Genomic DNA, 27,364 nt, shown 5'->3' with positions numbered 1-27,364 from the left:
TTCTGTTATCATTGATGCTGTGTACTTTGTAGCCAGGTTCTAGGCTTGATCCCTGGTTTTCCACTGAGCCCCATGACTTCTCTCATCTACTCTCTTCCTTGGTTTGTCTATACACTGGGGACCCTAATCCTCCCATGATAAGATGTAAAAGCAATGGACAGATGTGACATTTAATCAGCCTCTGCGTACACTTGAGAGGGCTCTCTAAATTCAGCTTGTGGTTTGCCCTGGGACATGCCTGTAAGGGGTTGTCTAGATTAGGTTAATTGTGATGAGAAAATGCACTTACTGTGGGCAAAACCATTGCATGCTGTAGTCTTAGACTGAATAAAAAGAAAACAAGCTCACTGTTCACTGATCTATTTCATGGTTGCTGATACAACATGACCAGTGGCCCAATCTCCTGACACTGGGACTTCCCCACCATAATGGACTGTGCCTCAAACTAGCCAAAATAAACCTTTCTCCTTTAAGGGTGCTTTGTCATAGTAAAAAGAAAAGAACCTAACACATATAGATCCTTTGAATAAACTCAGATCCATGGCCTGCCCTCCATACTGATGGCACTGCAGAATGCCATTGTGTTCCAGGCACTGTCCTAAAGACCTTCAAATTTTGTCTCATAATTTTCCACAATTTTTGGTATCAGTGTTATCCCCACTTTCTTATAAGAACACAAATCCACAGCCAAGTTAACTGCCTTGCCTAAAGTTACCACTGTTTCCTCTTTGGAACATGTACCCTCCCTCCCTGTCTCACAAGGAAATAACATGAGCATCATGCCACCCATAAGGAGCCCAGTTTCTCTAGGGCTATCACATACTCTTCAGGTCCTGCTGTTCATCTCCAGCCAGGAAGACTGGGCCATTAGCCATTTAACCAAGGGGGCAGGCTGCACGGGTCTCTGGTCACATTGAGACACAGCCAACAGGACTGAGTTTCCTCTGGGCTAAGGACTTTGCATTCAGGACTTATAACTCTGTGCCTTAATCAGGCATCTATGGACATAGGTAATTTTAGAAACAAATTCAAACTTTCTTGGGATGAAGCTAGGGTCAACTGGACCTGAACAAAGCTACCCTGAAGAGCTGTACTCTATTCCCACCGAGCCCACATTACCTGCCACTTCCTTCTTGCCATGTACTTCTTCATCCGGTCCTTGGACAGCTTCTTGGCCTCCATGTTCTTGGTGTCTTTCATCAGCCATGGGTGCTGAAGGCACTGGGTGCAGTTCAGACGGTTTCTGATGGAGGCAGAGATCAGAGGAATTCTGAGCAGGAGGGGACTTCAGGGATGATAAATGGGAAGCCATCTGTCCCTGGTTACACAGGGCACAGCCCAGGGCTGACCCTTCCCAGCTCACACACTAGTCAGGGGCACTGTGAGTGCAGTCCTTGTTCCCCTTGCTCTGGATCACACTGACTGGACCCAGCCTAACCTCCAGCAGATTCTCAACCTTCCGGGGTCCAAAAGGGTCATAGTTACAAGGCTAACAAAAAGGAAAAGTGGCTAGAAAGAAGCACAGCTCACTATGGGGACCTTTAGATAGATGAATCTTGATTTTTAGGTAGACTTATAGTTTTCAAATGTATAACTTTATTACAGACATTAAAAAAAAAAAAAAACAGTGACCTTTGGTGGAAGCTATGCTGGGTTTAGGGATTTAAAATAATGCTTTACTCTATTTGATGAAGTGTGGTCTTTGGTGAGTCCATTTGATAAGCACAGAGGAGGCCAACACAGCCTGTTGCTACACCATCTTAAGAGCAGATGAGAGAATGAGGTGTACACACAATGCCTCACTTATCACTTCTTCTAAGAAGGAAGTTTGGTTTACAGAAGCCATCATTAGGCCAGGGTGATGAGAATCAAGCTATCTATCTTGGGAGTAGGAACTGTTGTCATCTTGAAAGGGAATCCAGACTCCCATGACATCCAGATTCTTTGGGGATCATGCTAACTTCTGACGCAACCACTGTCGCCACTAAGAGGTTGGGACTGCATTGTGAAGAGGTGTGGATGTCACTCGGGGAGTCTCAATCAAGAGGATTCAGAGGTCGGTGGGCATCAGGAGATTAGGCACAGCCATCAAAGAGGGTCTCCAGCAGACACCTGTAGCAACCGCTCTCTCCTGTTCCTAGAGTAGGAACAGACAAGTTACAGAACAGGGAGCCACAGACCAGGTGGCCAGGTGGAAGTCGGATTGCAAAGTCACCTGCTAATCCTGAACCTCTTGCCTACCCCTGGAGGTGGCTGCCCCTTCTCCTGCTCCTGTCACATCACCTATGTCAACATCACCCTTCTTGGCTTGGGCACAACTATCTCCTATTGCCAAATCCCACTCAGAGCTGGGGGTAGAGTTGGGGTCCTGGAAACAGGTTCTGCCTCTAGAAACTTACAGGATGGGGCTGACACCTGATACTCTAGAGCTCCCTGCCCCCGCAATTCTGCAGTTCTCCCCAGGAGCATAGAGCCTCCCAAGCAAAGCCTCTCCCCTTCTGGCTTTAATTTAGCTGACTGCACTCACCTGGAGAGATAAACCAAGAAGATGTGTGAACTCAGTCCACCTCTTCTACCTAGCCTCACTCCAACTATGATAAAGGCTGTATGTTTCATCTTTCTTCACTGCTTACCGTTGTAGGCAGAGGCACCCAGCATCCACTGGCCACCAGTTTATTCTATATGAGAAAGAACTGGGCCATACTGAAGGAATAATTTCAATGGGAATAAAACACCAAACCAGAATAGTTTGAGGACCCTCAGAATAGAAAGAGGACCCTCCAGTAGGCTGTTGGCTGTCTCTGTTATCTAAGCTTATAAGTTAAACAGACACTCCCCAGTGTGAGCTTTGATGAGGGCCTGTGGGGTCTGTAGGACTGTGAGGGCCATAGCCAAACAGACAATAAAAGGCCAAGCATCACCAGGAAGCTGTCTTTTCCTTGAGACCCTTGCTCAGGGGTCACCATTCCAGTGAGGCTTCTGTGCTTCTAAAGTAGGTGGGGTGTCTGGCACCAGGAAACAGGGACCACTCCACACAACCGTTGGGTCCCTCAGTGGCCACTCTTTCCTCGTTAGGGAACACACCACTGGTGTGGAGCTAGGAAGAGGGAGTTTCACAGATAAAGGAAGACCCTGCCTCCCAGAACCAGCCCAGAGACTGACAAGACTGCAACCCCAGCTCATTACTTCATATCTTTCTTCAGCAAGTTACTGATGAAGTCCTTGGCGTCGTCGGAGATCTCATCGAACGCCTCATCATCAAAGTCCCAGGTGGCTGAAGTGACATTGGCTAAGGTCTCATTATCATTGTCACCCATGAAGGGGGACAGTCCGCTGACCCTGGAGGAGGAGAGGAGAAGAACAAGAATGGAGCTGAGCTGGGAGGAATGGGGAGCATGACCCCCCAAGTGAGTGCTGCTGAGCTCTTAGGTGGGGCTGCGCTGCACTCTGAAGCACACTGAAGCAGTATGGCCTTGCCCCACCTTTCCTCTACCTCTAAGAAGACATCCATATGGCCCCGTGTGTCTTCTCAGCCATCCCTGCACTCCCTGTGACCCCTAGGGTCCCCAGCCTCTTTTACAGCTGCCACCTGTGAGGCTGAGACGGAAGACTTGATTAATCTACAGACGTCCACGCCGTACAAAGCAGAACAGTGAAACCCCTTCATCCTCCTCTTCCATCCCAAACCTCAGGCTGGCCTTTGCCCCCCCCCCCCTCCCATAGGCCTTCGCTGAGTCCCTTCCTCCCACCTAGTCCTTCGTCTCCTCCAGACAGGGAGGCTTCATCTAGGGATGGCTCATCAAATGTGAGCCAATAAACATGAGGGCTTTCATCAGCAAGGAGGCATTTATGTTCCCCTGGAAAGCCGATCCACAGGCTGTGTGGCACAGGTCAGAGCGCAGCCTCTTCATTAGCAGAGTGACCTTGAGCACTTTCCCTCAGTACCACTTTCTCTCCATGCTCTAAAATGGTCTCTCACTTGACTCCACCATCCCTGTGCCCTTTTCATCAGCAGCAGGCACTGAGCACACTTTACCACCTGCGGGGTAAAGATCTGCGATAGATTAACTCATTTAATCTTAAGGCCACCCCAGAACACAGGTAATTTTCACTTCTTCATTATATAGAGATGGCAAGTGAGGCACTGGCACAGAATTTGTTGGGTAACCTGCCCCAAAGAGTCCCAGACATTGAGATGTGAGCTCAGGAACCTGGATCCTCAGGCTGACCCTTTACTGCTACTGCATCTCGTATTTCTATGCAGATTAAGAAAGCTGTTGCACTTGCACGTGGCACGGTCTGTGGTTAGGGTTTATCTGACACCGTGCATATCATACGATTCTTATAGATAAAGTGTATTATCTCCCAGGAGCCTAAGCCAAACACAGTTTGGAGGGCAGTGTTCTCAAAGTCAAGCAGAACAGATTGAAGCTCACCATCCTCATTTATGACCTCCATGCACCTCTTCTTCATGCCAGCAACCCCCTCACCTTGCATGTCAAACCGAGGGCTGACTCTGTGGGTATACGACCTGCACAGCTGCCTAGAGTCCCACCCTGAGATGGACCCCAGGCCTAGCATTAATGATCTACTGCTACCATCTTTACATTGTTAATTATGCTTCAACAAATAGTCTTCCTCCTTCAGTTTGAAAAGGATGATATACTTAGTCCTTTCTTGACCCTGTCCAAATCCCATGAAATACAGCTAGGGCCCCCTTGAGTCAGGGTTTTATAAACATCCTTCTCCCAAATCTTTATTAATCCATCATCATAAACCACAACACAGTGACAGCTTCTGGAGCTGTTCAGTATTCAAAAGGCCTCAGCTTATGAAATCTGCTTGTACCCGAACACTGTGCTTAAACAGCACCCACTGGAAACACTAGAAGGCCGGCCACAGGAGGAGCCCTCTGCTGAATGCAGTACAAAGATTTTAGAGTTGGTGAGTGTGTATTTTCTCACTCTAGTTAACCTACGTGTGTTTTTGAGTAATAACGCACCATTGTAGATGGCTTTTCTTAACACAAGATGCTGACTTAAGTCTATGAGGGCAATCTGAATTGTTTTTGGTGCTACTCCATCTTGACACAGTAGTGACTGGTTTACTAGGGACCTTTCAGTTCCCTGACCTCTGTGACGTGTGTGGTCTAAGCAAGCTCCACCAAGATGCAGCCTGTCTTTGCTTGTGGGCACTTGCTTCTTCTCACCTTTACATTTTCTATTTGAAGGAAGAAAGGGCAAAGTCCTGCAGTGCTCCAACAGACAGCAGGAAAAGCAGACAGTGTTGCTGAGGAATGCCAAAAGGGCCCCTTCTGCACGTCTCCTTTCCTAATTAGGACTTGGAATCCTGCATGATAGGTCTTAATCACTGTCCACGTCGAAGGCACGGGGAGCCCCGGCCGCTGGCCTTGGCACTGCTCCTTCCTGGCAGCACAACCATCTGAAACACTCTGTCCTGCCCGGTTCTCCGCCTGCCCGGGTTCCTCTTGAATTAGAAACTTACAATATTGGTACACATAGCGTGATGGGCAAGATAGAGCCTGGATATTTTGGTAACGCTAGTGTTTCTGGTTATAGTTCTGCTTCAGTGTGTAGTACAGTGCAGGCTGGCCTGGGATTCACGATCCTCCTGCTTCTGCTTCCCAGGTGCTGGGATTAAAAGCATGTACAACCATGATTAGTTTGAGGTTTCATTTTTCTTTTCTTTTGTTTTGGACTTTATTGCTAGAATTTGCAAAAAGGACCGTGTGTCTTTTTTTAATCTTAGGGGAAAAAAAAAAAAGCCTATCAACCAGTTAGCAAATATAGTAATGCTGTGTGACACCCTACCCTCAGTGTTATCTAGTTTTAAATCAAAAGACTTATCCAGTTTTCATAAAACTGCTATCTGTCTGGGCAAGTCCTCAGATGCTTGGCTTCTCTCTCAAGCATGTGGATTCTTGACATTCATCCTCACATCTGAATCATGAATACTTCAAGGTATTCTACTTTCTTAATACCTTTTCAGTGCTGGGCATTAAATCCAAAGCCAAAAGCATGCTAGACCAGCCTTGTGTCCCTTCGATAGATCTCCAAGCCCTAATTGATTAATTCTTATTTATTTTATGTATATGAGTGCCTGCATGTAAGTCTGTGTACCAAGCGTGCCCCATGCCTGAGGAAGTTAGGAGAGGATGTCAGGCCCCCTGGAATTGGAGTTACAGGGAATTGTAAGCTGCCTCATAGGTGCTGGGAACCGAACATGGATCCTTTGCAAGAACAGCAAGTGCTTTTAACTGCTGAGCCAACTCTCTGGCCCCCTAATTGTTTATTTTTTGTTTGTTTGTTTCTTCTCTCTCAAAATAAGATTTCTCTATGTAGCATTGGCTGTCTTAGAACTCATTCTCTAGACAAGGCTAGCCTCGAACTCAGAGAGCAGCCTGCCTTTGCCTCCTGGGTAGTGGGATTAATGCCTCCATGTCTGGCATTGCTTAATTCTTAATCTCCCCACAACAGAGCTTCGTTATCAGTTCTGAGGCTAAAGCCTGTTCTTCTGTCAGCGTGGACTGTCAGGAGAACAGAGAGCATGGAGATGCCTCTTGGACTATACCCTTGCACCATTACTGCCTTTAACTGCACAGACATGATCTGGCTAAAGGAATGGCTAGTTAAGGGACAACATATCTGCCAGTAGAACTACTGTGTGCATCCAAAAGGTTTAGGCTTGATCCCATTTTCACCTTAAGAATCCCCAGTGGACAATTTGAAACAGCCGAGTAGATTCATGGGAAGAACCAAGGGCTAAACTGGGGGTTTAGTCATATTTGCCAGCATCAAGAGTTTTGGGGTGGCAAAAGTTGAAGGTAGTGACTGGGTTTGGCAAGGGAACAAAGACAGGGAATAATCCTGGGCTCAGCAGAGGGAAGGGCACCCCAGTCCCAGGAAGGGCAGACAGAGGCTTCATTTCCCTGATTTGGATCAGAATTAGAGGATGGCCCCTGGCTCTTTGGAGTTGGGAGAATGAGGGCAATAAAGAAAGAGTACTGGTAATGGCTGCCTTTTCTCTGGGCGGGGAAGGGAGGGCAGGGATGGTGGAGAACGGATGGGGCAGGGCTCAGTCCAGAGGGGCTCCCCCAGGTGTAAGAGAACACCAAATGCTCAGGAAACCGGGAGGTAGTAGCTGGCAGGTAGGAAAGAGGTTTCTGGAAGGCTGGTTTATGATTTCCCTCAATGAATGTGACCGGGAGCGCCTCACACTCTCTTCCTGCCAATTCAACCTATCTTCACAAGGAGATCTAAGGAGCCCCTCCCTTCAGAATGACTTTGGAGCTGCCATTGCTTCTATGCAAGGACAGGAACCACCCTACTTTTGCAGGTGGCCAGCTCCTGGGGTGCAATGGCTTAGTCTGGTCCCAATGCTTGCAGCACTGCCTGCTGCAGGTCTCCCCTGGGACTGCTGGGTCCCCCTGCACTGGTGTGCTGTGGTGGTGCTGTCTGTAGCTATCAGGAGGTACGGCCCCAACAGGTGTTGAACATTGTAAAAACACACTATTACCTGGCCGATGATATCCAATTGCATTCACTGGTCCTAGACAGGGAGTCGGGAGGACTTTCTATACAAAGGTGAAAGGTAGGACCTGTTAGGACAACCCACTCTAAAGAGAGGGATGAGGCAGGCTGTAAGATGCTACAGATCACTTGAGAGCCTCTTCCAGCTGCCAGCCCCAGTTCTACACAGCAGGGGCTTAAGGGAAGCCTTTTGGCTGGCCACAATTTTGTTTTTAGCATCATGTGCTCTACTGAGAGCTCCCTAGTTCTAGAGGGGGGAACTCTTAGATTTGGACCAGCCCTTAAGGACCAGTCCAGAAAACTGCCATAACAATGGGTGCAGCCATCAGGACCCTGAGCTGGGGTTGAGTTTACGTGCTTCCCATCTCTTTTTTCACTCCGGACACTAGGGCGGGTTCCTCTATTGTCCTTATTTCTTAGTCTTCACTTTAAAAGCAATCTAGTAAACAATGGGAGGGGAAGTAACATAGTATCTAAAATAATTTTAAAACACAGTTCTCTTCTGACCCAGTAAGCCACGTGCCCGATTACATTTCCAAAGGAAATGCACAGCTATTCTCCTCAAAACACATGTTCCCGAAGGCTGCAACCCTACAAACTGGACACTCCCGAAGGCCTCGTCATTCACTGGATTATGTTCACACAAAGGTATGCTGCACAGCTCAGATGATAATGAGCCACCCATAGCTGTGTGGAACAGTATGAATTGCTTTTGTGGTATTGAGTTAAAGAAGCCAGTCACTTCCTTCTGGGTTATTTCATGAAGTCAAAAACCTACCGAGTGGTACAGTTACCACTGCAGCTCCTCCTGGTTTGTCTGGGACTATCCCCATTTTTATGCTCAAAGTCCTGTACCCTAGGAAACTACTAGTTCTGGGCAAAATGGAACACTTGGTCACCTGCCCAGATCATGGTAAATGGCCAACTGTGTGGCTTCCATGGCTGCAGTTACTTCGATGTCCAATGCAATCAAACCCCTGCCACGACCCGCTGCATGTTTGTGCTGAGATCAGACCTGCTCTTGTGAAAACCAGGGGATCAGATGATCCCCATGCCACAGTAAGGGGAACCCTCCTGCAGCAGGCAGTGCTGTAAGTATTGGGACCAGCCTAAGCCATAGCACCAGCAGGGTCTGACCAGAGTGAGCTCACCAAATGTGGCTTCTGCAGGGCCTAGTGTTTTCCTAGGGCACAGAGGCCACTAGCACCAGAAGAGGCAAGCTGAGCTATTGGCATCTGTTCTGAATTAATCAGGAATAGGAAAAAAAGCATCCGGTGCAGTGTCACTGGCACCTCCTCCCAGGGAGCACAGGGAGAGGCAGGGAATGCATGGGTTCTTCTCTGGCCTGGAGGGAGGTGACTTCAGGCAGGGGAGGCAGTGACTCTCTGTGGTGTAAGTCTAACTGAAGGAGGCTGTCCTTACAGGTCACCGTGACAGTAAAACTCTGAGGATGCAACAAGCCACACCACACCAAAGCTTTTCTAACAGTGCTTCCTAAATAGACTGGGGGGCTGAAGACCCCAAATCCCCAACCCCAAATGTCTTAGAGAGCATTATTTGAGATCCTCCTTACATTACAAGAAATTTAAATGTGTGTGTGTGTGTGAGAAAGAGAGAGAGAGGGAGAGAGAGAGGAGTGTGTGTATACATGCACCTGATGAATCTGAATTTGAATTTGCCTGCACCATATTGTACAGGTACTCATCAGAGCCAGAAGGGGCTTTAGATCTCCCGGAACTGGAGTTGTGAGCAGTATGAACTGCCTGATGCAGGTGCTGGAAATGGAACCCAGATCCTTTGCAAAAATCGTAAATGCTCCTAACAAGAGCAATCTCTCTAGTCTCAAATTTCCTGTAAAAAAATATTTACTTTCCTTGTTTTAATGACAATATACATATGTATAAATGTTTGAAACAGGGTCTCATGTAGTCCAGGCTGGCTATGTAGCTGAGGGTAACTTTGAACTTCTTACTCCCCTTTCTCCATCTCTCATGTGCTGTGTCTTGCCACATCTGGATGTTTCTATGCAGTGATGAGGACTGAACCTCATACATACTGGGAAAGCACTCTACTGACACAGCTACACCCTACCCCTGGCAACAACAGTTGCATGTATGCCACAGCTTTAGGGAGACCATCCCATAACTGCACTCTGGCACACAAGTTCAAAGGCGGCTTCTATGGCTAATGACATGACTGACCTGAAGCTTCATCACAACCCAACAAAAGTTTGTTGAACCGAGTTACTTAAAATGTAACCTTGGACAAACACCTCGAGTGCCTGGGGCCTGTTTTAAGTGTGGAATCTTGGGCTGCCCAGTCCCGAGGAAAAGCTTGCAATCTGCGGCATTACCATGGAGACTGAGGTATATTATGGGTTGCCTTCCCTCCAGCATTGCTAACGAATCACTGTATCGATCATTGTCTGCTGCTCTCATATCGCCTCCCAATAGGAATGCTTATTAGTTAGTACATGTGCTGGAGTGAGAGATGAGGCAGGACTGCGGTGCCCATCCTGAGAGGATGGGGCTCTGCCTTCGGAAGACAGCGAAGATGCTCATCTGGGCTCCCTCTCACCTCATTAGCCTGGTCAAGGCCCCCAGGCTGCCAGCACTAGGGACAGCAAGGTACCCAGCATGAAAATCTTTATGTGTGCCACTATGTGTGGCGACAGAAGGGTGATGCAGGCCACTGACTCACTGGGAGCCCAGGAGCAGGGTGGGCTGGCAGAGATAGGAATGGAAACCTATCACTCTTCTGCTTGGAGGGTGTGGTCTCCATAATGATCCACCTTGGCCCCTCTTTCACTATAACATGGAAACTTGGGGGCCCTCTTGTGGGAGTATCTCCCTCAAGAATCCAGGGACTCACAGAATATAGCAGATGACCCCGATGCTCCACATGTCTGTGGCATAGCCGATGGGTTCATAGTTGATCACTTCAGGAGCCACAAACTCCGGGGTCCCAAAGAGGACCTTCAGAGACCCAGCATTCTCTGAAACCAGAACAGATGGGGGGGGGTGTCAGCTGCCAGCACATCACAGAGTTAGCCTAGGGTAGGCCCTGCCTTTGTTTGTGCAATGGGCACAGACAAGGGCTTCGCCTTTAGGTGTGCTCCACACACAGGCACCTGCCTGCCTGTTAACACATCAGCCCACCAGGAAAACCAATTAGCTATATGCTCACCTTAAATGCCCTGAGCTGGGCATGGGGTAGAAGAGGACATTAAAGTACCTGTCTCAGAGTGGTCCCTTCATAAGCCTGTGTCTTTAGCAAGCGAGTCCAAGGTGGAGCATGTGATATATGTTCACTAATCTCAAGTAGGCTGTGACACTAGCATTCACTATGTCTGATGTACTTTGCTACCAGCTTCAAAAGGATTTCTCTTCACATTGGATACATCTTTCATCCTTAAAAGGATTTTATGGCTTAACATTCTCATTAATGCTAGGAAATAGGGATTATTCTCATGCTACTTAGGACAAAAGAGAGGAGCAGGGAAATGAAGTGGTCTCCCTATCCCCCTATCCAGCTCATTAGAGATGGTTACAACTTGGACCCAGGTGGTCTGACTGCTGGTCCAGGTTCCCCACACTCCCCACCCACTGCCTCTCCTGTTTACTCTGAACCTCTTGTTTTTCCTCTCTCCAGTTGCTTGGATAGTAGTTGGAGAGGCCTAACCTCCAAAGTGGCATATATTGGTCCTAAAGGAGCAGAGATGCCTATTAGTGGGCTGGAATCCGTCTCCAAATTGGAGATGTCAGCAGTGGTAGCACATTGGCTTGGGAGCCACATCTGGTCTGGTTCAACACATCAGGACCCATATCAAACATTCCAACCAAAGGCCTTAAAGCATTCACAGCCTGAGTTTCCACTCCAGCTCACACCCAGTTTCCCTGCTGCATTTTAACTGTTTCCCTGTTCTTCAGCCCTCAGATACCACTGTCCCCATAATGTCCTTCTATCGAGGCACTGGAACATTGTGTTCCTTGGGCCCTGTCACTGCTGGCCCCTGCAGCCAGCGCTTCCCTATTTCTTCCACTTATTGGTGATTACTGTGCAAAGGAAGGTCCTATGTACTGGCCATCATCCTACGCATCCTGGTGGCAGAACAGAGTAGAACAGGCATATCTGCTCAGTATCAGAGAGTGCTCTGGCTTCACCGAGCTGAGCATCAGATAAGTCCATGCCTGTGAGGACCTCACACCCTCACTATCCTTACTGACCAACATAACCCTGGAAGTCCTGGGAGGTTCACCAGGTGGTGTTGCCTTGTTTAACTATTTCTTGCTTCTCCCAGGGTGGTGAGACAAAGACTAGCTCACTCCACTCCAGCCCTGTGGCTCTGTATTCACAGAAGGGTCTAGGAGGGGAGAAGGATGCTGCTCTATGACAGACATCAGAGAGCCACAGAGGCAGAGTGCATGCAGGGGGTACATGAGACACAGTTGCTGACTGTAAAGACTTCAGTGTCTGGGAAGAGGGTCTAGCCACTCCCCCACACCTTCTTCCTGCTGAAGATGTCAGAAGTTGGGGTGGAACAGTAAGGCAGTGGTAGCTGAGGGCCCTCACAGCATGCTAAGCTGGGTCCAGGGTTCCTATGCCAGTCTCAGTACTTCACTGGAACCTGTTGGGCAAAGCTTTAGAGAATCTTGATCTCCTCAAAAACATCCTCCTCCCGGTGAGAATGGATGAGGCTGGTTATACATTCTATTTTACTGTGACAGTACTCTGCAAACTGTAACATAATGCAGATGTGAGAAGCTATCGTCACCAAAATGAGTCATCGTCATCATCATCATCCTCACCACCATTACCACCAGCAGCAGCCCCATCACCATCATCAAACGCATAGTTAAAGCCAAGGTGATTACTGTGTGTAAGGACTATTGCTATTGTGCATTAGTGGCCTAACACCTCTATGGGGCAGGTACTGTTTAGTTCACCTTACAGAAAAAGAATTTGAGGTTTAGAGTGACACAGCAGTAAGTGGTAGGGGCTGGATTTGAACCTGAGAAGTCTTACTGGTCTCTGACTTTAGCTCCAACACTGTACATTTCCAGCATGCAGTGTATAGAGCACACCCAGCCATTGCCACCATGACAGATAAATGGCCTTACCGAGTCTTCGTGCCAGACCAAAGTCAATGAGCTTGATCCTGGTGCCTGTCTTGTTGACACACATGATGTTCTCGGGCTTGAGGTCCAGATGCACAATGCCCTGCTTGTGGATGTACTCCACCCCTTCTGAAATCTGCTTCATGTACTTGATGCACTCTCTCTCCGTCAGCTCAAAGTCCTCGTCAATGATGCGCTCAAACAGCTCGCCCCCTGACACGCTGTGGGGACAGCAGGAGGCAGGAAAGGTACTACGGTCACATCAGAGGATTCTAGGAACCAGAATGGCAGTGTGTCCTGCCAAGGTGAGCACAGGTGTATGTGTGAGCACATGCTGGTGCACATACCAAGTTTCTGTGGCTTCCAAGCCTCATTCATTTTTCTGTCTATGCACCTGCCAGCTACCGGAGGGCTCAGGGAAGCATCTGAAATCTGGGAAGCCCCCAGGACAGGCATAAACAGAGCAATGAGGACAAGATTGCCTTATTTGGAAGCGTGATCCCCAGCAGTCTTTTTCTCTCACAGACCCCAGCTATGCCTTTTAGGTACAGGGAACTAACATTTCAAATACCCACTTTTCTATAGAATCTAAGAATATATTTTCATAACCGGGAAGAGAAACTGATCTTTGGTAATGAGGATCCTCAGCAAATGTTCTGGAATTGGTTGATGTAGACTATTGCAGTAGTAGCTGTAAGAGATCTGTGTTTGCCCTCTCCAGTTGTAACTAGCTTGCCTTGCTTCTACCTGGTAGACAGTAGACTGTGTCCCGGGCAAGTGCAATCCACTCCACCCCCAGACCCCTAGAACCCACATCTGGGTATCCAATGCTGCTAACTTCAGGTGGCCAGCATACAACCCCGTGTGAATGCACAGCCCTGATGTCTTCTCTGATTCTCCCATCGCAGCGGACCTCTAAGCCCACTTTCCCTGCTCACTGCTCAGCGAGTTTAAAGCTTGCCCTGGGTAACCTATGTGACACCCAGGTATCAGTAAGCTCAGTTTTCTACAGTGGCCTGTTGGTCCACTACTGCTACAGAAAGTACAAAATGTGGTACTTCTAAAAGGAGCCATCATGGATGCACAGTGTGAATCCAGGCTCGGAGTTTCCCAGGCTGTGACTCTGGGCCAGGTAGTTCCTTGCCACTGATGCTTGCAAGGGAAACTGACCAGCAGACAGAGCCTGTGCACCTCTGGAAGACCTGAGTCGGGTAAGGGTCATGAGTACTCCTGGCCACTAGAAGGAGCTAAAACAGACACTTCAGAACTACCCAGAGAAGAAAGACCCTTCATTAGCCAGCAGGTGGCGCCTCTTGTCCTGGAGCCTTCATGTCTACTGATTTTCAGGAAGGCTCTAAGACAGTTCCTGAACCTGTGGGTCACAACCCCTTTATGGGTAAAACAACCTTTCACAAAAGTCACATATTAGATAACCTGACTATGAGGGATATTTGTATTACGATTCACAACAGTAGCAAAATTACAGTTATGAAGTAGCAATGACATAATGTTATGGTCAGGGGTTACCACAACATGAGGAACTCCATGAAAGGGTCACAGCATTAGGGAAAGTGGGCTTAGAGGTCCGCTGCGATGGGAGAATCAGCATTGAAAACTACTGCTCTATTGTTAGGCCACAGCCTTAATTTCTTCATCTGTAAGATACAAAAACATCACCACCTCACAGGCTTGCTCCAAAATGGACTGAGTTCACACTATGGGCAAAGTACCCAGAAGGGTACTAGCATGTAAAATAGCTTTTCTCATTTTAAAGAACCAGTTGGGTTTATGTTGAAAATATAGATTCTTGGGTTTAGAGGGATGGCTTATGGGTTAAGAGAACTGACTTCTCTTCCAGAGGACGTGGGTTCAATTCCCAGCACCCACAGGACAGCTCACAACTGTTGGTAACTTCAGCTCCAGGGGACCCAACACCTTCACCCACGCATGCAGGCAATACACCAATGCATATAAAATAAAACAAATACAACATTTAAAAATCATATGTAAAAAAGAGAAACTACAGACTCTCAACATCCTCCCTCAGAGATTTGACTTTGTAAAGTCTTGTGAGGAATCCAAGGCTCCATGTTTTAGAAGTGTCTGGGTCACTCTAATGACTAGACATGTTTGGGACATCCCTGCTTGCTCTGCTATGGCTCCTGTGAGGAACTGGAACTCAAGCTCTTGGAGAAACTCTTCCCTGTTCCACACGAATGGCCCTTCCTTCTGAGGGTCTCCATGTCTTGTCTATACTCTGTATTTGTGTCAAGCCTGTCTTGTCTCAGTTGCTGGTCATCATAGCTGCATCTTTCCAGGCTTTCACTTGCAGCTTCCAGCATGTAGCACAGACAAGGTGTCCCCAAATGTCTGCCTCTAAGTTTAAACTGTTCTTGGAAAGCAGCCATTCGTTCAACTTCCCAGGGGACTTCTGAGCAATAGGTAGAGATGTCTGAGCCATGAAGCCCATATGGCTGCATTTCTAGAGGTAGGTAACTTATTCAGTTAGTTCACACAGGCTCAAGCCTATTCAGCTACATCTGACGTATTTCGAAAGCATTTCTTTAGTCACTTCCTGGTATAGAAGGAGTTAAACATCTATAGGTTCTCTTCAAAATGGTCAAGACTGCAGGGGGAAGATAATGGTGTTTGCTAAAGGCTGCCACCCACAGACATGGGCCAGGATGGGGCCAGATGAAATGTGTTCTTAATAAACTGATACTGAGTGATACTGAGTTAAATGAATGGATACTTACTACCACCAACACATCCCAAGGGACCAAACCTATCACCAGAGCTCTAGGTCTGGGCAAGGCCTCCTCCCTGGCAGTCAGAGAGGACAATGCTATCCAGGGACTTGTTCCCCGGTCTCTACTCCTTGTCTCTTGGCAGCCAGCTGGATGCTCCTGTATAAATTTTGCTAACAGCAGAACAAAGATGACATCAGCCCCCGGGGAACCAGCTGAAACTTCATATCCTCTTCAGGGCTCAGAATCCCACCACCACTTGGCCAGTCCCAAGCACTTCCGAAAAGGCAAGCCCAGGCCCAGGCCAGCAGCCAGAAGGACCCTGATGCTGTACAATTGGGACTTGTCCGGAAACAAAGTCAGACAGGCTGTAGACATGCTCTTCCTTATTACCCACACATCTGAGGCAGGGGCCCCAGAACATATTTAATTACTCACTCTCAGTTTCTCCATCAAACAAGAACGTAAAATTGCCCTGCAGACTGTCAATCTTTCTCCTGTCTGTGGCCCTGTGTTAGACTAGGTTAGAAGGGCGAGCAGATGGAGGATGAGCCCTGGTTGAGCGCCTATTACAGGACAAGCTTCTAGCCCTCAATAGAGGCTAATCTGGCATCTGTGCCTGTAAGACTCGTTCTGTCCATGGGGGAGGAGTAGGGTACAGGGATGAAAGCCAGACCAGCTGAAACCTCCTTACATTTCTCTGCTTTTTCCAACCAGCTTGCCAAGTCCCAATTCCAAGCTAAGTATGGTATTCTGCCCACTGGTGCCGCTCGCTGCCTGGCCTTACCCAGGCTAGCCTGCATCCCCCCTCCCCCCAGCTTGCCCAAGGTTTAACTTCTAAAGATAAAGCATTTCTCCACGTCTTCACATACCCCACTGCTTGGACTAAGCAAGTCATTCTAGAACAAATGTGAACTCTCGCCCACGAAGATACTGAAAGCTGTGACAGGGTCATAGACAGGGACTCAATACTCCTAAAAGCGGGTGGTGGTGAATTTGACTATAAGAGACTAGTGAAAATGTTCTCTGAGTCTTTTATGGTTCCACAGACAGTAGAATTTTATACCTAAATAGAGAGCCTTGAGATTATTTAATCTAAATACCTTTTGGCTGGTAGTACCGAACAATTAAAAAAAAAAAAAATCACATTTCAATAGTAACAGAGCTTGAAGGAAGGCTTCCTGGGTATTACAAGGGACTTGTTCCACAGCATCTGCTTTGATGTTAAAATGCTCTCAGGATACTTTTAAGTGGAAAACAGACCAGCATATAGAAAAAGTCAACTTACCTTTCTTCTAATAGCTGCCTATGGCTGAATACAGAAGCTCACTCGCAACCATTATTCACTTAATCCCACAACAATAAAGCTAAGGATTGGCAGAGCTAAGAACTTACTAAAGGTCAGATTGTGAGAGGTGGGCTGGGGTCTGAGTAAGGGTTATCTGACTCAGATCTATACTTTTAAGCAAATTTTTCTTTCTGTCCTAAGAGCATTTTTTGGGAGAAGCATGACAAATGTCACTGTGATAAGCGGAGAGAAGAGGTTCATTGCGGTCTCAGACCTAGTCCTTCCTGGGGAAGAACGCCGCCAGCATAGACAGCTCGTCTTCTCACAGTACCAATTCCAAAGTTCAGGGTGCTCAGTGCAGTTCTAAAATACCCTGAAACCCCTCAATTGACCATGCCCTTTCACCCTGTGCAGCTTCACTTCCGGGATGCAAGCTACAGTTATGCACTGGTGTCAGCGAAAGCACAGGCGAGTGAGGCTGCAAGTAATGTCTGCAAATGCAAAAAGCGAGAAACCCTCTGATCTCTCTTATCAAAAACAGTCAGCTACAAAGTACACACTGTGGTGTGTGTGTGTGTGTGTGTGTGTGTGTGTGTGTGTGTGTGTATACAATGAGGTCCCTTGGATCTTGGAGATGCACGCACTGTGATGTGTTGTGTGTATAGTGAGGACCCCCCAGAGCATGGAACACGCAGGGCTTGCAATGGTAGCAGTTTACTGAAACTGCCTGGTGCGGGACCGTAAGCTCAAGTCACACATTGTGACAAAAGGCAGGACAGTAAAAATGTTATATTACGCTTGTGTTTTCATAAAGAACTTTGGAAGAGTACAGCAAAACCCAATGAAACTATTTTCCTCCAGTGGTGTAGAAACGGGAAGGTAGGTAAATGGGTAGGACTAAGACTTCATTGTGTATTTCCTTAAATGTTTAATGTGATTTTATATACTAAAAAAATAAGGTTCAGCAAAGGAAGTCAATGAAAACTGCAGGCACCTGTGAAGGACACCTGGCTTGAGGACGTGTATGGGCATGTGAGGGGATGGATGCCGAGGAAGCTCTGCCTGCAGGTCATGTGCTCCACCCCCAGCCTCTGTTTAACCCAGCAGAGAAGGCACTGCTCTGTTCAACAGGGAGGAAGGGGGGTCAGTAAGAAGCAGTGAAGGGCTGGAGAGAGGCTTTCATTTCAGAATTCTGAGCTCCCAAATCTGGGCTCCCTTCTCTTTTGCAAGGAAGGCAGGAAGCTGCCCTGTTCCCTCCTTCCCTACTTCCCCCCCTTCAGGCGAGAGTGCCCTTGTGATATCGGGTCTTTCACAAGGAGACAGGAGGACAAAGGTTATAGGGGTCCCAAGGCTGCTGGCAGGCTGCTTGATGCCCAGTGGGTCAGGGCCAGTTCTGGTTCCCACAGGTCAGCCCTGGTCACAGTGCTGGTGAGTATCTTGCCCACCATAGCATGTTGTGTGGTGAAGGTGTTGGGTTGGGACAGTGGGAGAGAGGCAGGTTGTGGTGGGGGTGGGGGTGGGGACAGGTAGGGGCTCTCAGGCTACAGCGCCACTCACATCTCCAGAACCATGACGATGTTGGCCTTTTCTTCGAAGGCATCCACACACTGGACCAGCTTGGGGTGGTGGAGACAGTTCATGATGCTGATCTCCTGCCGGATGTTCTCTTTTTCCTTGGCAGAATAGGCCTTGAAAAACTTCCCTGCCCAGAGTTTTCCAGTTTTCTTTTCCACAAGTCGGAAGACTTGTCCAAACTTCCCACTGTCAAAGAAAGAAAAGAGAAAAGCCAAGTTGAGCTGAGTTCTCTACAAACTTGGGGGTGGCAAACTACAGCCCATGAGGCAGAACTGTCCCTACTCTTTTCATAGTAGAGGCTCATCGGGACACAAGCACACACCTGCTCACTTAGATACTGGCCATAACTATACAGCTGAGGAGCCAGGACCCATGCATATGGCTCACAGACCTGAAACAGTCTTGACTAATGAAGGCCATCCTACTTAATCTTAAGGGTGGACTTCTTCTTCCCTTCCCTGTACTGGGATCTCTGAGGATGGGCTGAGGTCCTCCTTTCCAAATACAGAACTACTGAATGGCTGTCCCCCTTCCACTCCATGCTAGCCCAGATGTTCTGGCAGTGGAGGGTGGACCGGCTTCCCCGGCTGGGAGTAGGGAGCTCTTTTTATTCCAACAGAATGACTTTCTCCCCAGAGCTCATAAGAGGCGTACATTGTACCCTTGGTTCCCATAAACCACCAGAACCAAAAGCTGGGCCATGTTACCTTTTTTTTTCCTTAAAAATATATAGTTCAGGGTGTCCTCAGACACACTATCTCCCCAATGACAACCTTGACTTGGAACTTCTGATGCTCCTGCTTTTATCTCTTCAGTGCTTGGATGTGTATCATCACATATGGTTTATGTGGTTCTGGGGATGGAATCCAGGCCCTTGTCCTGTTAGGCAAACACTCTACCAACTAAGCTACATGACCCCCACCCCACCACACCCCACCGTTCACTTTCTTCCTCTTCTTATACTTCTCCAGAGACTGAGGGTTGGGGAGAGATGCATACTTGTTGGTGTCTCTTATGTCCTAGGGAAGGAGGACAGTTAATGGCAGCATATGGCAAGTTTGTCTAGGAACTGTGAGGCTCACTGGGTATGCTCGTGCAACTCCAAGGCTGGCCCTGCTGCAGAGAAGATGCTCACCGGGCCCAGCTACTTCAGACCCAATGCAAGGCATGCTAAAGACAATGGCTTCGGGTCTGGACCTCCTGTTTGAGTGATGTGCTGTGAGAAAAGGCACAGAAGCCTAAGCTCCTACAGAGCAGAGCCTGGACAGAACCTCAGGAGTAGCTCCAGAGACGGCCCCTGGCAAGGGATGGGCTTGTGGGTCTACAGGCTCCAGGATGGGCTTGTGGGTCTATAGGCTCTCAGTTTGGGAGGAAGCTGTGTTTAGGACAGCACAGGAAGAGACACTGGGGTGAACTGTGGGCCCTGCATCACCCTTACCCCAGGGCTCAGAGGCAGTTTTGAACTGTACTTACGATCCTAGTCGCTCTTCAATGTCATACACATCAGACACTTTCTGTTCAGTGTTAACTGTCACTGTGCGATAATCGACCTCAGGCTCCTTTTCGTCTGCAGGGCACAGGTTGGGGTGAGGGTGAGCCATCAGATTCCCCCTTCTCAGCCCCTCCACCCCAAGAGCCTGTCCCGAAGGCAGCTGGCCTCACTCACCATCATCTGACACTTCCGCTTCATCCTTTGGCTCTGGAGGGGACAAGGAGAGACAGAAAGCACACTGTGATTAGCACGGAAGGCCACCTAGAGCAAGACATGCTGTGGGCTTCTCCAGGCGGCAGCACACCTGAGTCACATGGGTATCCCCCGAAGTGGGTCAGTCCTTACTGTAAAAAGCCAGAGATGCAGACCAGCAAGTTCTGGCCTCTTCTCCTCCGCCCCACTCCTCTACCGTCTATTCATCATCCCCTCCTCTCGCCCAGTGACCCCCCAGACAGCTCCCCTTCTACACTTCTCCCAGTCCTCTGGAATTTCAGAACCGACATACAACCGCGACAGTCCCTTTTTCCATGGCTTGAAAGCAAACAACCTATAATTACTTTCATTGTTAAGTCTGTTTATACATCCGTTGAACATTTGTTATTGCATTCTAGCAGTATAGCAGCATCTTGCCAGTTGTGTGGGTACATAACATAAAACACACACAAGGAAGGCATAGTCTCCCCTCCTTCCCTGGAGCTTATAATTTACTTGTATAGGCAAAAACATAGAAACCTTTAAGTATCAATTACTTATGTCATATAACGAGGCATATACACTGTGGCACCAAATGCACAGTGAGGAAGGTGACACAACAAAGGACAACGATAAAGCCTGCGATTGTTCTCAGAAGAAGCCCTTGAGTGGCCCCCAGGAGAAGATGGAATATAGTGAGGGTGAATGATGGAGTCCACGTGTGACCCGTGCTGGCTGCTCTCACGCATATGCCAGGAGCGAGAGCTAGGGGAGGAGATGGGTCAGATGACCCCAGACCGTGTCTACTTCAGAGCCCTGGGGTTTCTTTTGCTCTGACATACATATAACTTCCTCATCTCGGCTACGTTATCTTTCCCTTTCTTGATCCCAGGCCCTGGCCCGACTACCACTATACGCCACATTGTGTAATGTTTTATATTCCCTCAGCTATCGTGGGGACCATGACTGATAGATGGATGAAGGGAAGTGTCTTGAGGAAACAGAGTGAGGACATGGCAAAAATCCCAGGGATGCCAAAGGTCATTAATATGGAAGTGTGTGAGTGTGTGGGATATGTGGGAATACGAGAGCGTATGTGAGTGACGGTGAGTGTGAGCGTGCATCCACGAGACGGTGTGTAAGTATGTGAGCACAAAGGTGACAGTGTGGAAATATATGAGAGGATGGGAGCATGTGGGGGCAGGATCTAGGGGACAGCATGGAAGTGTGTGAACATGAGTGTGACTGTGTTAGAAGGAGGTGGGCGTGGGAGTGTGCACGTGTGGGATGGTATGGGAGTGTGCACGTGGATAGTATAGAAGCATGTGAGTATGGGTAAGAGGATGTGTGAAAAATGTGTGTATGTGTACATCAGACAGTTGGAAAATGTGTGACATCAATATCTGTGTGGAGATGATTTAGAAGTGTGTGAATGTGACAGTTTGCTGAGAGGGTATGTGTGCATGGCACATGGACAAGTATGTGAGAATATATGTGTATAGAGTGGTTTTGAAGTGTGTGATAATGTGAGTATATGTGTGGGGAGTATTATGGAATGGTGTGAGTGTATGTATGTGGGGTAGCATGGAGGTCTGAGTGTGGTGGTGTGTGCGTACAATGTATGGGGGAGCATAGACTCATGTGAGCATATGCATATACATATATGATAGCATAGGAGTGTGTGGCTGTATGTGTGTGATAGTGTGGAGGGTGTCCCTGTATATGCGGATGGCATAGAAGTGTGTGTGTGATAACATGGTTGGCGTGAAAGTGTCTGACTGTATGCACATGTATGTGGCATAGTGTGGAGGTATGTGAATGAGGCTAGTGCATATATAAGTATATTACATATACACACACACGTATTTGTATGTGTATAAAATACATGTGTGAGAGATAGCATGAGTGTGTGTATTTGCCTGAGTGCATCTGTGTGTGTGTGTGATGGTGTGGCATGTGCAAATGTGTGAATGAGTGGTTGAATAATATCAGTGCATAAGTGTAAGTTGGATGTGTGTGTGTGAGAGAGAGTGTGCTAGAGTGCAGCAGTAAGACTTGGGAGGAAAGGCTGACTTGCTGAAGCTGCCACCAGAGCAAGGCTGGTGGGAGGGCTGGGTAGCAGCATGCTGGGCTCTGCAGTGCTTTCAAGGCCCCGCTCTGTGGTGGGGTGAGGGCTGGGGAGCAGGTGCAGCTGGCCCTGTGGACAGCAAGTGCATCCTTCAGACTGAGGGCAGAACACACTGGGACCTAAACAGACAACTGGAGGAAAACTAACCCAGGCCCACATAAGGTAAGTACCTCTTGCCAAAAAAGAGTTCCGAGAGTTTATGAGCATAAAACCAGAAGCTGTGATCTGTTTAGAGTTCTTAAAATGCTGCTGACAAAGTTTAGTTTTAGAAACCTAAACACAGGGGCCTGGGAAGAACAACACAGGGAACAGCCATGGGGAAGCAAAGTGGGCAAGGCCGATGAGGACAGGGTCGGGGCGGATGGAGCCGGCTGATCTGGAATCCATATGGCTGGCTCCGGCACAAGTGGCACTGTGCAACTCAGCAATGGCAAGGGTGATGCAAGAGCAGTGCTCCCAGGCCTTAGAAGTGAGTGCTCAGGGAGGACTGCCTCACTCTGCCCGAGGCGTCGCTCGCTCTCAGGAATGCTGTGAAGCTCACTCCAAGAGCCTTTCTTCCACTTGTGGCTCTGACCAACAGAACACCATACTGGGACAGCAGGTGGATTAGTCTGTCGAAGTGTTGGTCATCTGTTCCCAGTACTAGCTGTGGGCAGCTAGAAGGCTATGATGGAGCTGGACGAGTATTGAGAGTTGCTGGGAGGAAGGACTGCTGTGGTAAGATGGTCAGAGAAGGTGGGAATCATGGTTGTAAAAGGAAATTGTGCCTCACACGGGAGGACTAGTGGCAAATGGAAGCCAAGATGTCCAGTAACAAGAGGGTCAACAGGTGCTCAGACTAGTTCAGTGATGATATTTCACATGGGGCACTAAAGGAAGCAGAGAGTCAAGTCCAGTGGTCCATGACTATCTGGTAGATGCCGGTCACCCACCCAGTGTCCATGACATCTTTCTGGCAGGTGCCGGTCACCCACCCAGGTCTTCCAGTCAAGGAAACAGCATTTCCTACTAGGAAATCCCATTGTTGTCTGGTCTGAAAGAGTGGTTCTAATTTAATTTGATGATCACCCTTCATTTTCTTTGTCCCCTGTTATATCCTGCTGATGTGGAGATGGAGTGCTCTAAGTAGCAAAGTGTGGAAAAGCCACAGCAGGCTTTCTTGGCCTGGTGTCCTGCTTATGACAGAGTGGCACGTGCTATGAGCTATTAGGAGGCCCTTCCAGCCACCAAGCACAGGACTTTTCTCAGCCAGCCTTGGAAAGGGACTTAGTTCTGGAGTTTGCCTCTTTCCATTACCCTGCCTCCAATCAGAAAGTTGTGTGAGCCTGTGTGAGCACCAGGCCTGCCCTCACACCTCACAGCTTATGTACTGTAGTTGGGGGCCAACACCTCTTCGCAGAGATTCAAGTTGCCCTCTGTATTGCGCAGGGTAGCCTTCCTCTGAGAGTATTCACTGAGATCCAGGGATGCTGGAGTCTGCCTTCGCATCTTGCTCCTTTTGGTTGTGGGCAAGATGAGCAGAGAGGAGAGCAGGAGACGACATGAGGGAACTCGCAGTTCAGTGAGCTGAGCTCCTGGACCATAAAAAGTGGCAGCCATCTCAAAGATGAGACCTTGGTTTCCCTCTTCCCATGGAATAAGGAGATAAAATAATAAAAGAAAGAATTCAACAAACATTTTTTAAGCAACCATTTAGTGGGTTGGAGAGATGGCTCAGGGATTAAGAGCAATGGCTGCTTTTCCAGAGGACCCAGGTTTGATTCCCAGCACCCACATGGTGACTAACAACTGCCTCTAACTCCAGTTCCAAGGAATCTGATGCCCTCTTCTGACTGCTTCAGACCCCAGCTATGCATGTGGTACACAGACATATATGTAGGCAAAATACACATACACACAATTAAAAAAAAAATCTATTTGGAATGAGCCATAGAGCCAAGAGCTCAGTGCAAGAGCTGTTTGGAAGAGGGTTCTGAGATATTTCTATAACCAGTGAACCTCATTCCCTGGGATGGTGTGAGGAGACGGCCAGCAAAGCTCTGGGACCCCTCACAAAGCAGGTCCCAACAAATCTCCTACCACAGAGCTCTGTCCCTTTCTGTACAGAGGACTACATGTGTTTAGTGAACACTAGAGGGCAGTGTGTCTCTGGACAAGGCTTCTGGGAGCCCTGCAGAGCCTCATCCTAGCTGTGTAGTTCCAACTGCCCTTGGATGCAAGGAGCTGACTGGCGAGAAGCCTCAGCTAGGGCTGTTTTGCTAATACCTCTGCAGCCTAGAACAAATTAGGAGTAGGGGCAAGGATGGAGGGGACTCCAAAGTTAGAGCAGAGTTAGCGGGGAGTGGAACTAACTAAGACTTAGCTGGAAGGAAGAGTCAAGGTGGGGGCTCTGCTCAGGCCTGGTGAAACTGGGAAGGTGCTGTCAGGTCATCTGCCACAGGGAAGCCACTGCGGTCGGTGGGAAGTCCTCCTTTTCAGTCTCCCACTGTATCCCCAGTGTCCCGGGCAGCCCCAGCAACACTAGAGGGGCACAGGACACCTATGGGTGAATGAATGAGGGGTGGGTGGGAAATAGGTGGAAACCAAGCTCAAGATGAAGCAGGAGATGGGAGGTGCAGGGCAAGAGTGATGGTAGAACGGAACGGTAAATCGGTCTTACGAGCTGGGCTTTGTGGAGTGAGGGTTACTTGGCTTTGCTTTTAGTAAGGCCCCCACAGCCCACTATTCCACCGAAGCCACCTCCTATGGCTTCTACTTCTCCCATCTGTCCGCTAATGCTTCCAAGCTCATTCCCCAGCACACTTCCCAGAGAGCCATTTTCCCTTTAAGTAGAGAGAGCTACCCTCGCTTAGAACTCATAGCACCTGAGGAACGCCCAGAAAACTTTGGCGTGGGGCATCCCTACCCTCCTCTCCCCCTTCCTTCCTCCTCTCCTTCACCCCTTCACTCCTGTCTCTACTCTCAGACCTAGCTTGTGTGAACTGTCCTTCCCTCCTCCTCCCTCTTGGATAAGACAACTGGGCTTGGAGTGGGAGTAGCTTCCTGTCTGGAAGCCCTGGGTGGCCTGGACCCTTCCTTTGGATTTCAGGCAATTGTCCACTTCTGTTTGTCTGCAGCAGTGGGAGGGGGTTCTGGAGGCTACATAAGACGGCCTGCTGTGGAAATCAATGGCAAGCCACTGCCCACTAGCATGGCACTTCCATAATCCTGCATGCTACAGCTCTGGCCTCCTGAAAGCCATGCCTCATCTCCATCAGGATCCCTGTGTTGATTGGGGATTCTGGTTGCTACAGCAGGGCCTGGGTGACTACCAGCCCAGCCAATGAACAGATTTTCTCTGTATCTGTCACTTCCAAAATAATATCCTAAAAACACTCCCTGCCCCATCCTATCCTCTATCCTGTCTGTTTCCTAAGTTGTGCAGTGCAGAAGGATGTGCTCTCTCTCTCTCTCTCTCTCTCTCTCTCTCTCTCTCTCTCTCTCTCTCTCTCTCTGTGTGTGTGTGTGTGTGTGTGTGTGTGTGTGTGTGTTAGAGTGTTGAGAGGCAACAGGTGGTGGCTTTTACATTTGTAAGCAGCCAATGGATGAGAGCCTTGTGAAAGCTTCCTTGAGCCAGGGCTTAGGCCAGCTTCCTCTATGTTGACTGTGGCTATCAGAGAGCCCTGCCTGTGTCCATCCCAAGGGATCAGAAGTGCAGGTACCCAGCATGCAGGTGTCTGGATGGCAGTATGAAGGTGGTATGTTCTACTAGCATCTACCTCCTTTCTTCTAGGGCCCTCAACTGAGAGCTGTTTTACACCTAATTTTGGAAAGCCAGGAAATTATCATAAAGACAGCTACTCACGGGATACCCTGGGTTACATGGTGCTTCCGGGATGGGTCTCTCCCTGCCTCATTTGATACCTTAGTATCCCACCAGGCTGTCTACTTGACACCCTGAATATCGCTCCAAAAGGCATTGTCCCTTTTGTCCTCCACCTTCTCATCTTGCTCCTTTTGGTTGTGGGCAAGATGAGCAGAGAGGAGAGCAGGAGACGACCTGAGGGAAATCACAGTTCAGTGAGCTGAGCTCCTAGACCATAAACAGTGGCTCTGTCTTAAATCCACAGCAACCTTTTCCCTCTCCTTGAATAAATCTCAGCATAACTCGCCTTACTTCTGGCCTCTCTTCCATTCATTCCCTCACCAGGGCAACTCTGTGGAACTCTGTGGCCTTCTATTTCAAAGATCACTACCAAACAACAGGCAATTCCAATAATCTGCAGTCCCTAATCCCTGTCTTTAATGCAATGCTCTTGCACCTTGTCCTCTCCCTATGTCCACAATGAACTCCAGATTTCTCACAGTCCTTTCTTGTAGTCCCACAGACTTTCACACTATGGCATTAGTGTTGACCTTTTCTAACCTCTGGGTGACCTTATTAGTTTTATTCAGTTGTTCATTATGTGGCAAAGCTTTCCAAAATCTATAGCCCTTGTTTGAACCTTCCTCCCAAGGCTGGGACTCAATGGCCCAAAGAGCCCTCCCTTTGAGTATCCCTGAGATACCGCTACTAAACTACTCTGAAACTAAAACACTTACCATCTCCTAGATTCTCTGTAATCTAACCTTCAAGTTCCTCGAGCCAGTGGGGAGTAAGCCCAGCTAACTTCCTCCCTCATTCTGACCAAAGGAGAACAAGCATTGGGCCAGACAGCTCTGGGTTCACACTTCTACTCACCATTCACAAGCTCTTTGACCTTAAGCAAAAAGTTCCACATGTCTGTTTCCATTTCCCCTCAGAGGAGGACAATGGCAATGTCTGTGTTACCCGGCTACTAAGACTGAATGAAATGGAGAATGCAAAGCGATGAGGATGCTGTTAACATATGACAGATGCCCAATGGCTAGCATTAGCCACATGACTTAAAACAATAAACCTCTAATTGTCTCCTGAGTGTGTGCTTAGTTATCCAAGCCAGGAACTTAGAAGCCTCTTCTCTCTCTAACCCCCTCACCGCATAATCATCATGAGTGGTCCATTCTGTACTACAGGGATTTAGTTCATGCTCTTCCCATCCTTCTACTAGGCTATGATCACAGAGAGTCATCAGTACCTGGCTAACTCTAGACTCATCCTTCTAATCTATCACCAACCCTAAGGCTTCTCAAATGTTCTTGGGTATATGAATGCCTTCAGGAGCAAAGTGTGTCAAAGTGAATCTTCAGGAAGCCTGGGGATGCCTAGGCTGAGAAGACACAAGGCTGCCACTCTACAGTCATGTGTGAGTGGCAA

General features: G+C 48.4%; 1 protein-coding gene across 1 annotated transcript in view; it reads right to left on the bottom strand.

Annotated features, from left to right (window-relative positions):
- Mylk (myosin light chain kinase) overlaps positions 1-27,364 on the bottom strand; it is a 243,736-nt gene that overhangs the window by 10,969 nt on the left and 205,403 nt on the right. Inside the window, exons 23-29 of the mRNA XM_051191396.1 lie at positions 19,944-19,976; positions 19,751-19,844; positions 18,260-18,463; positions 12,671-12,888; positions 10,422-10,545; positions 3,187-3,339; positions 1,120-1,243 (exon numbers count right to left, since the gene is read on the bottom strand). Of these exons, the coding sequence (XP_051047353.1) occupies positions 1,120-1,243; positions 3,187-3,339; positions 10,422-10,545; positions 12,671-12,888; positions 18,260-18,463; positions 19,751-19,844; positions 19,944-19,976 (950 nt within the window). The remainder of the gene's footprint in view (positions 1-1,119; positions 1,244-3,186; positions 3,340-10,421; positions 10,546-12,670; positions 12,889-18,259; positions 18,464-19,750; positions 19,845-19,943; positions 19,977-27,364) is intronic.

The sequence above is a fragment of the Phodopus roborovskii genome, unplaced genomic scaffold (assembly GCF_943737965.1).
Source record: "Phodopus roborovskii unplaced genomic scaffold, PHOROB, whole genome shotgun sequence".
In the NCBI taxonomy this organism is placed as follows: Eukaryota; Metazoa; Chordata; class Mammalia; order Rodentia; family Cricetidae; genus Phodopus; species Phodopus roborovskii.
This window is presented reverse-complemented; position numbering and strand designations above follow the sequence as displayed.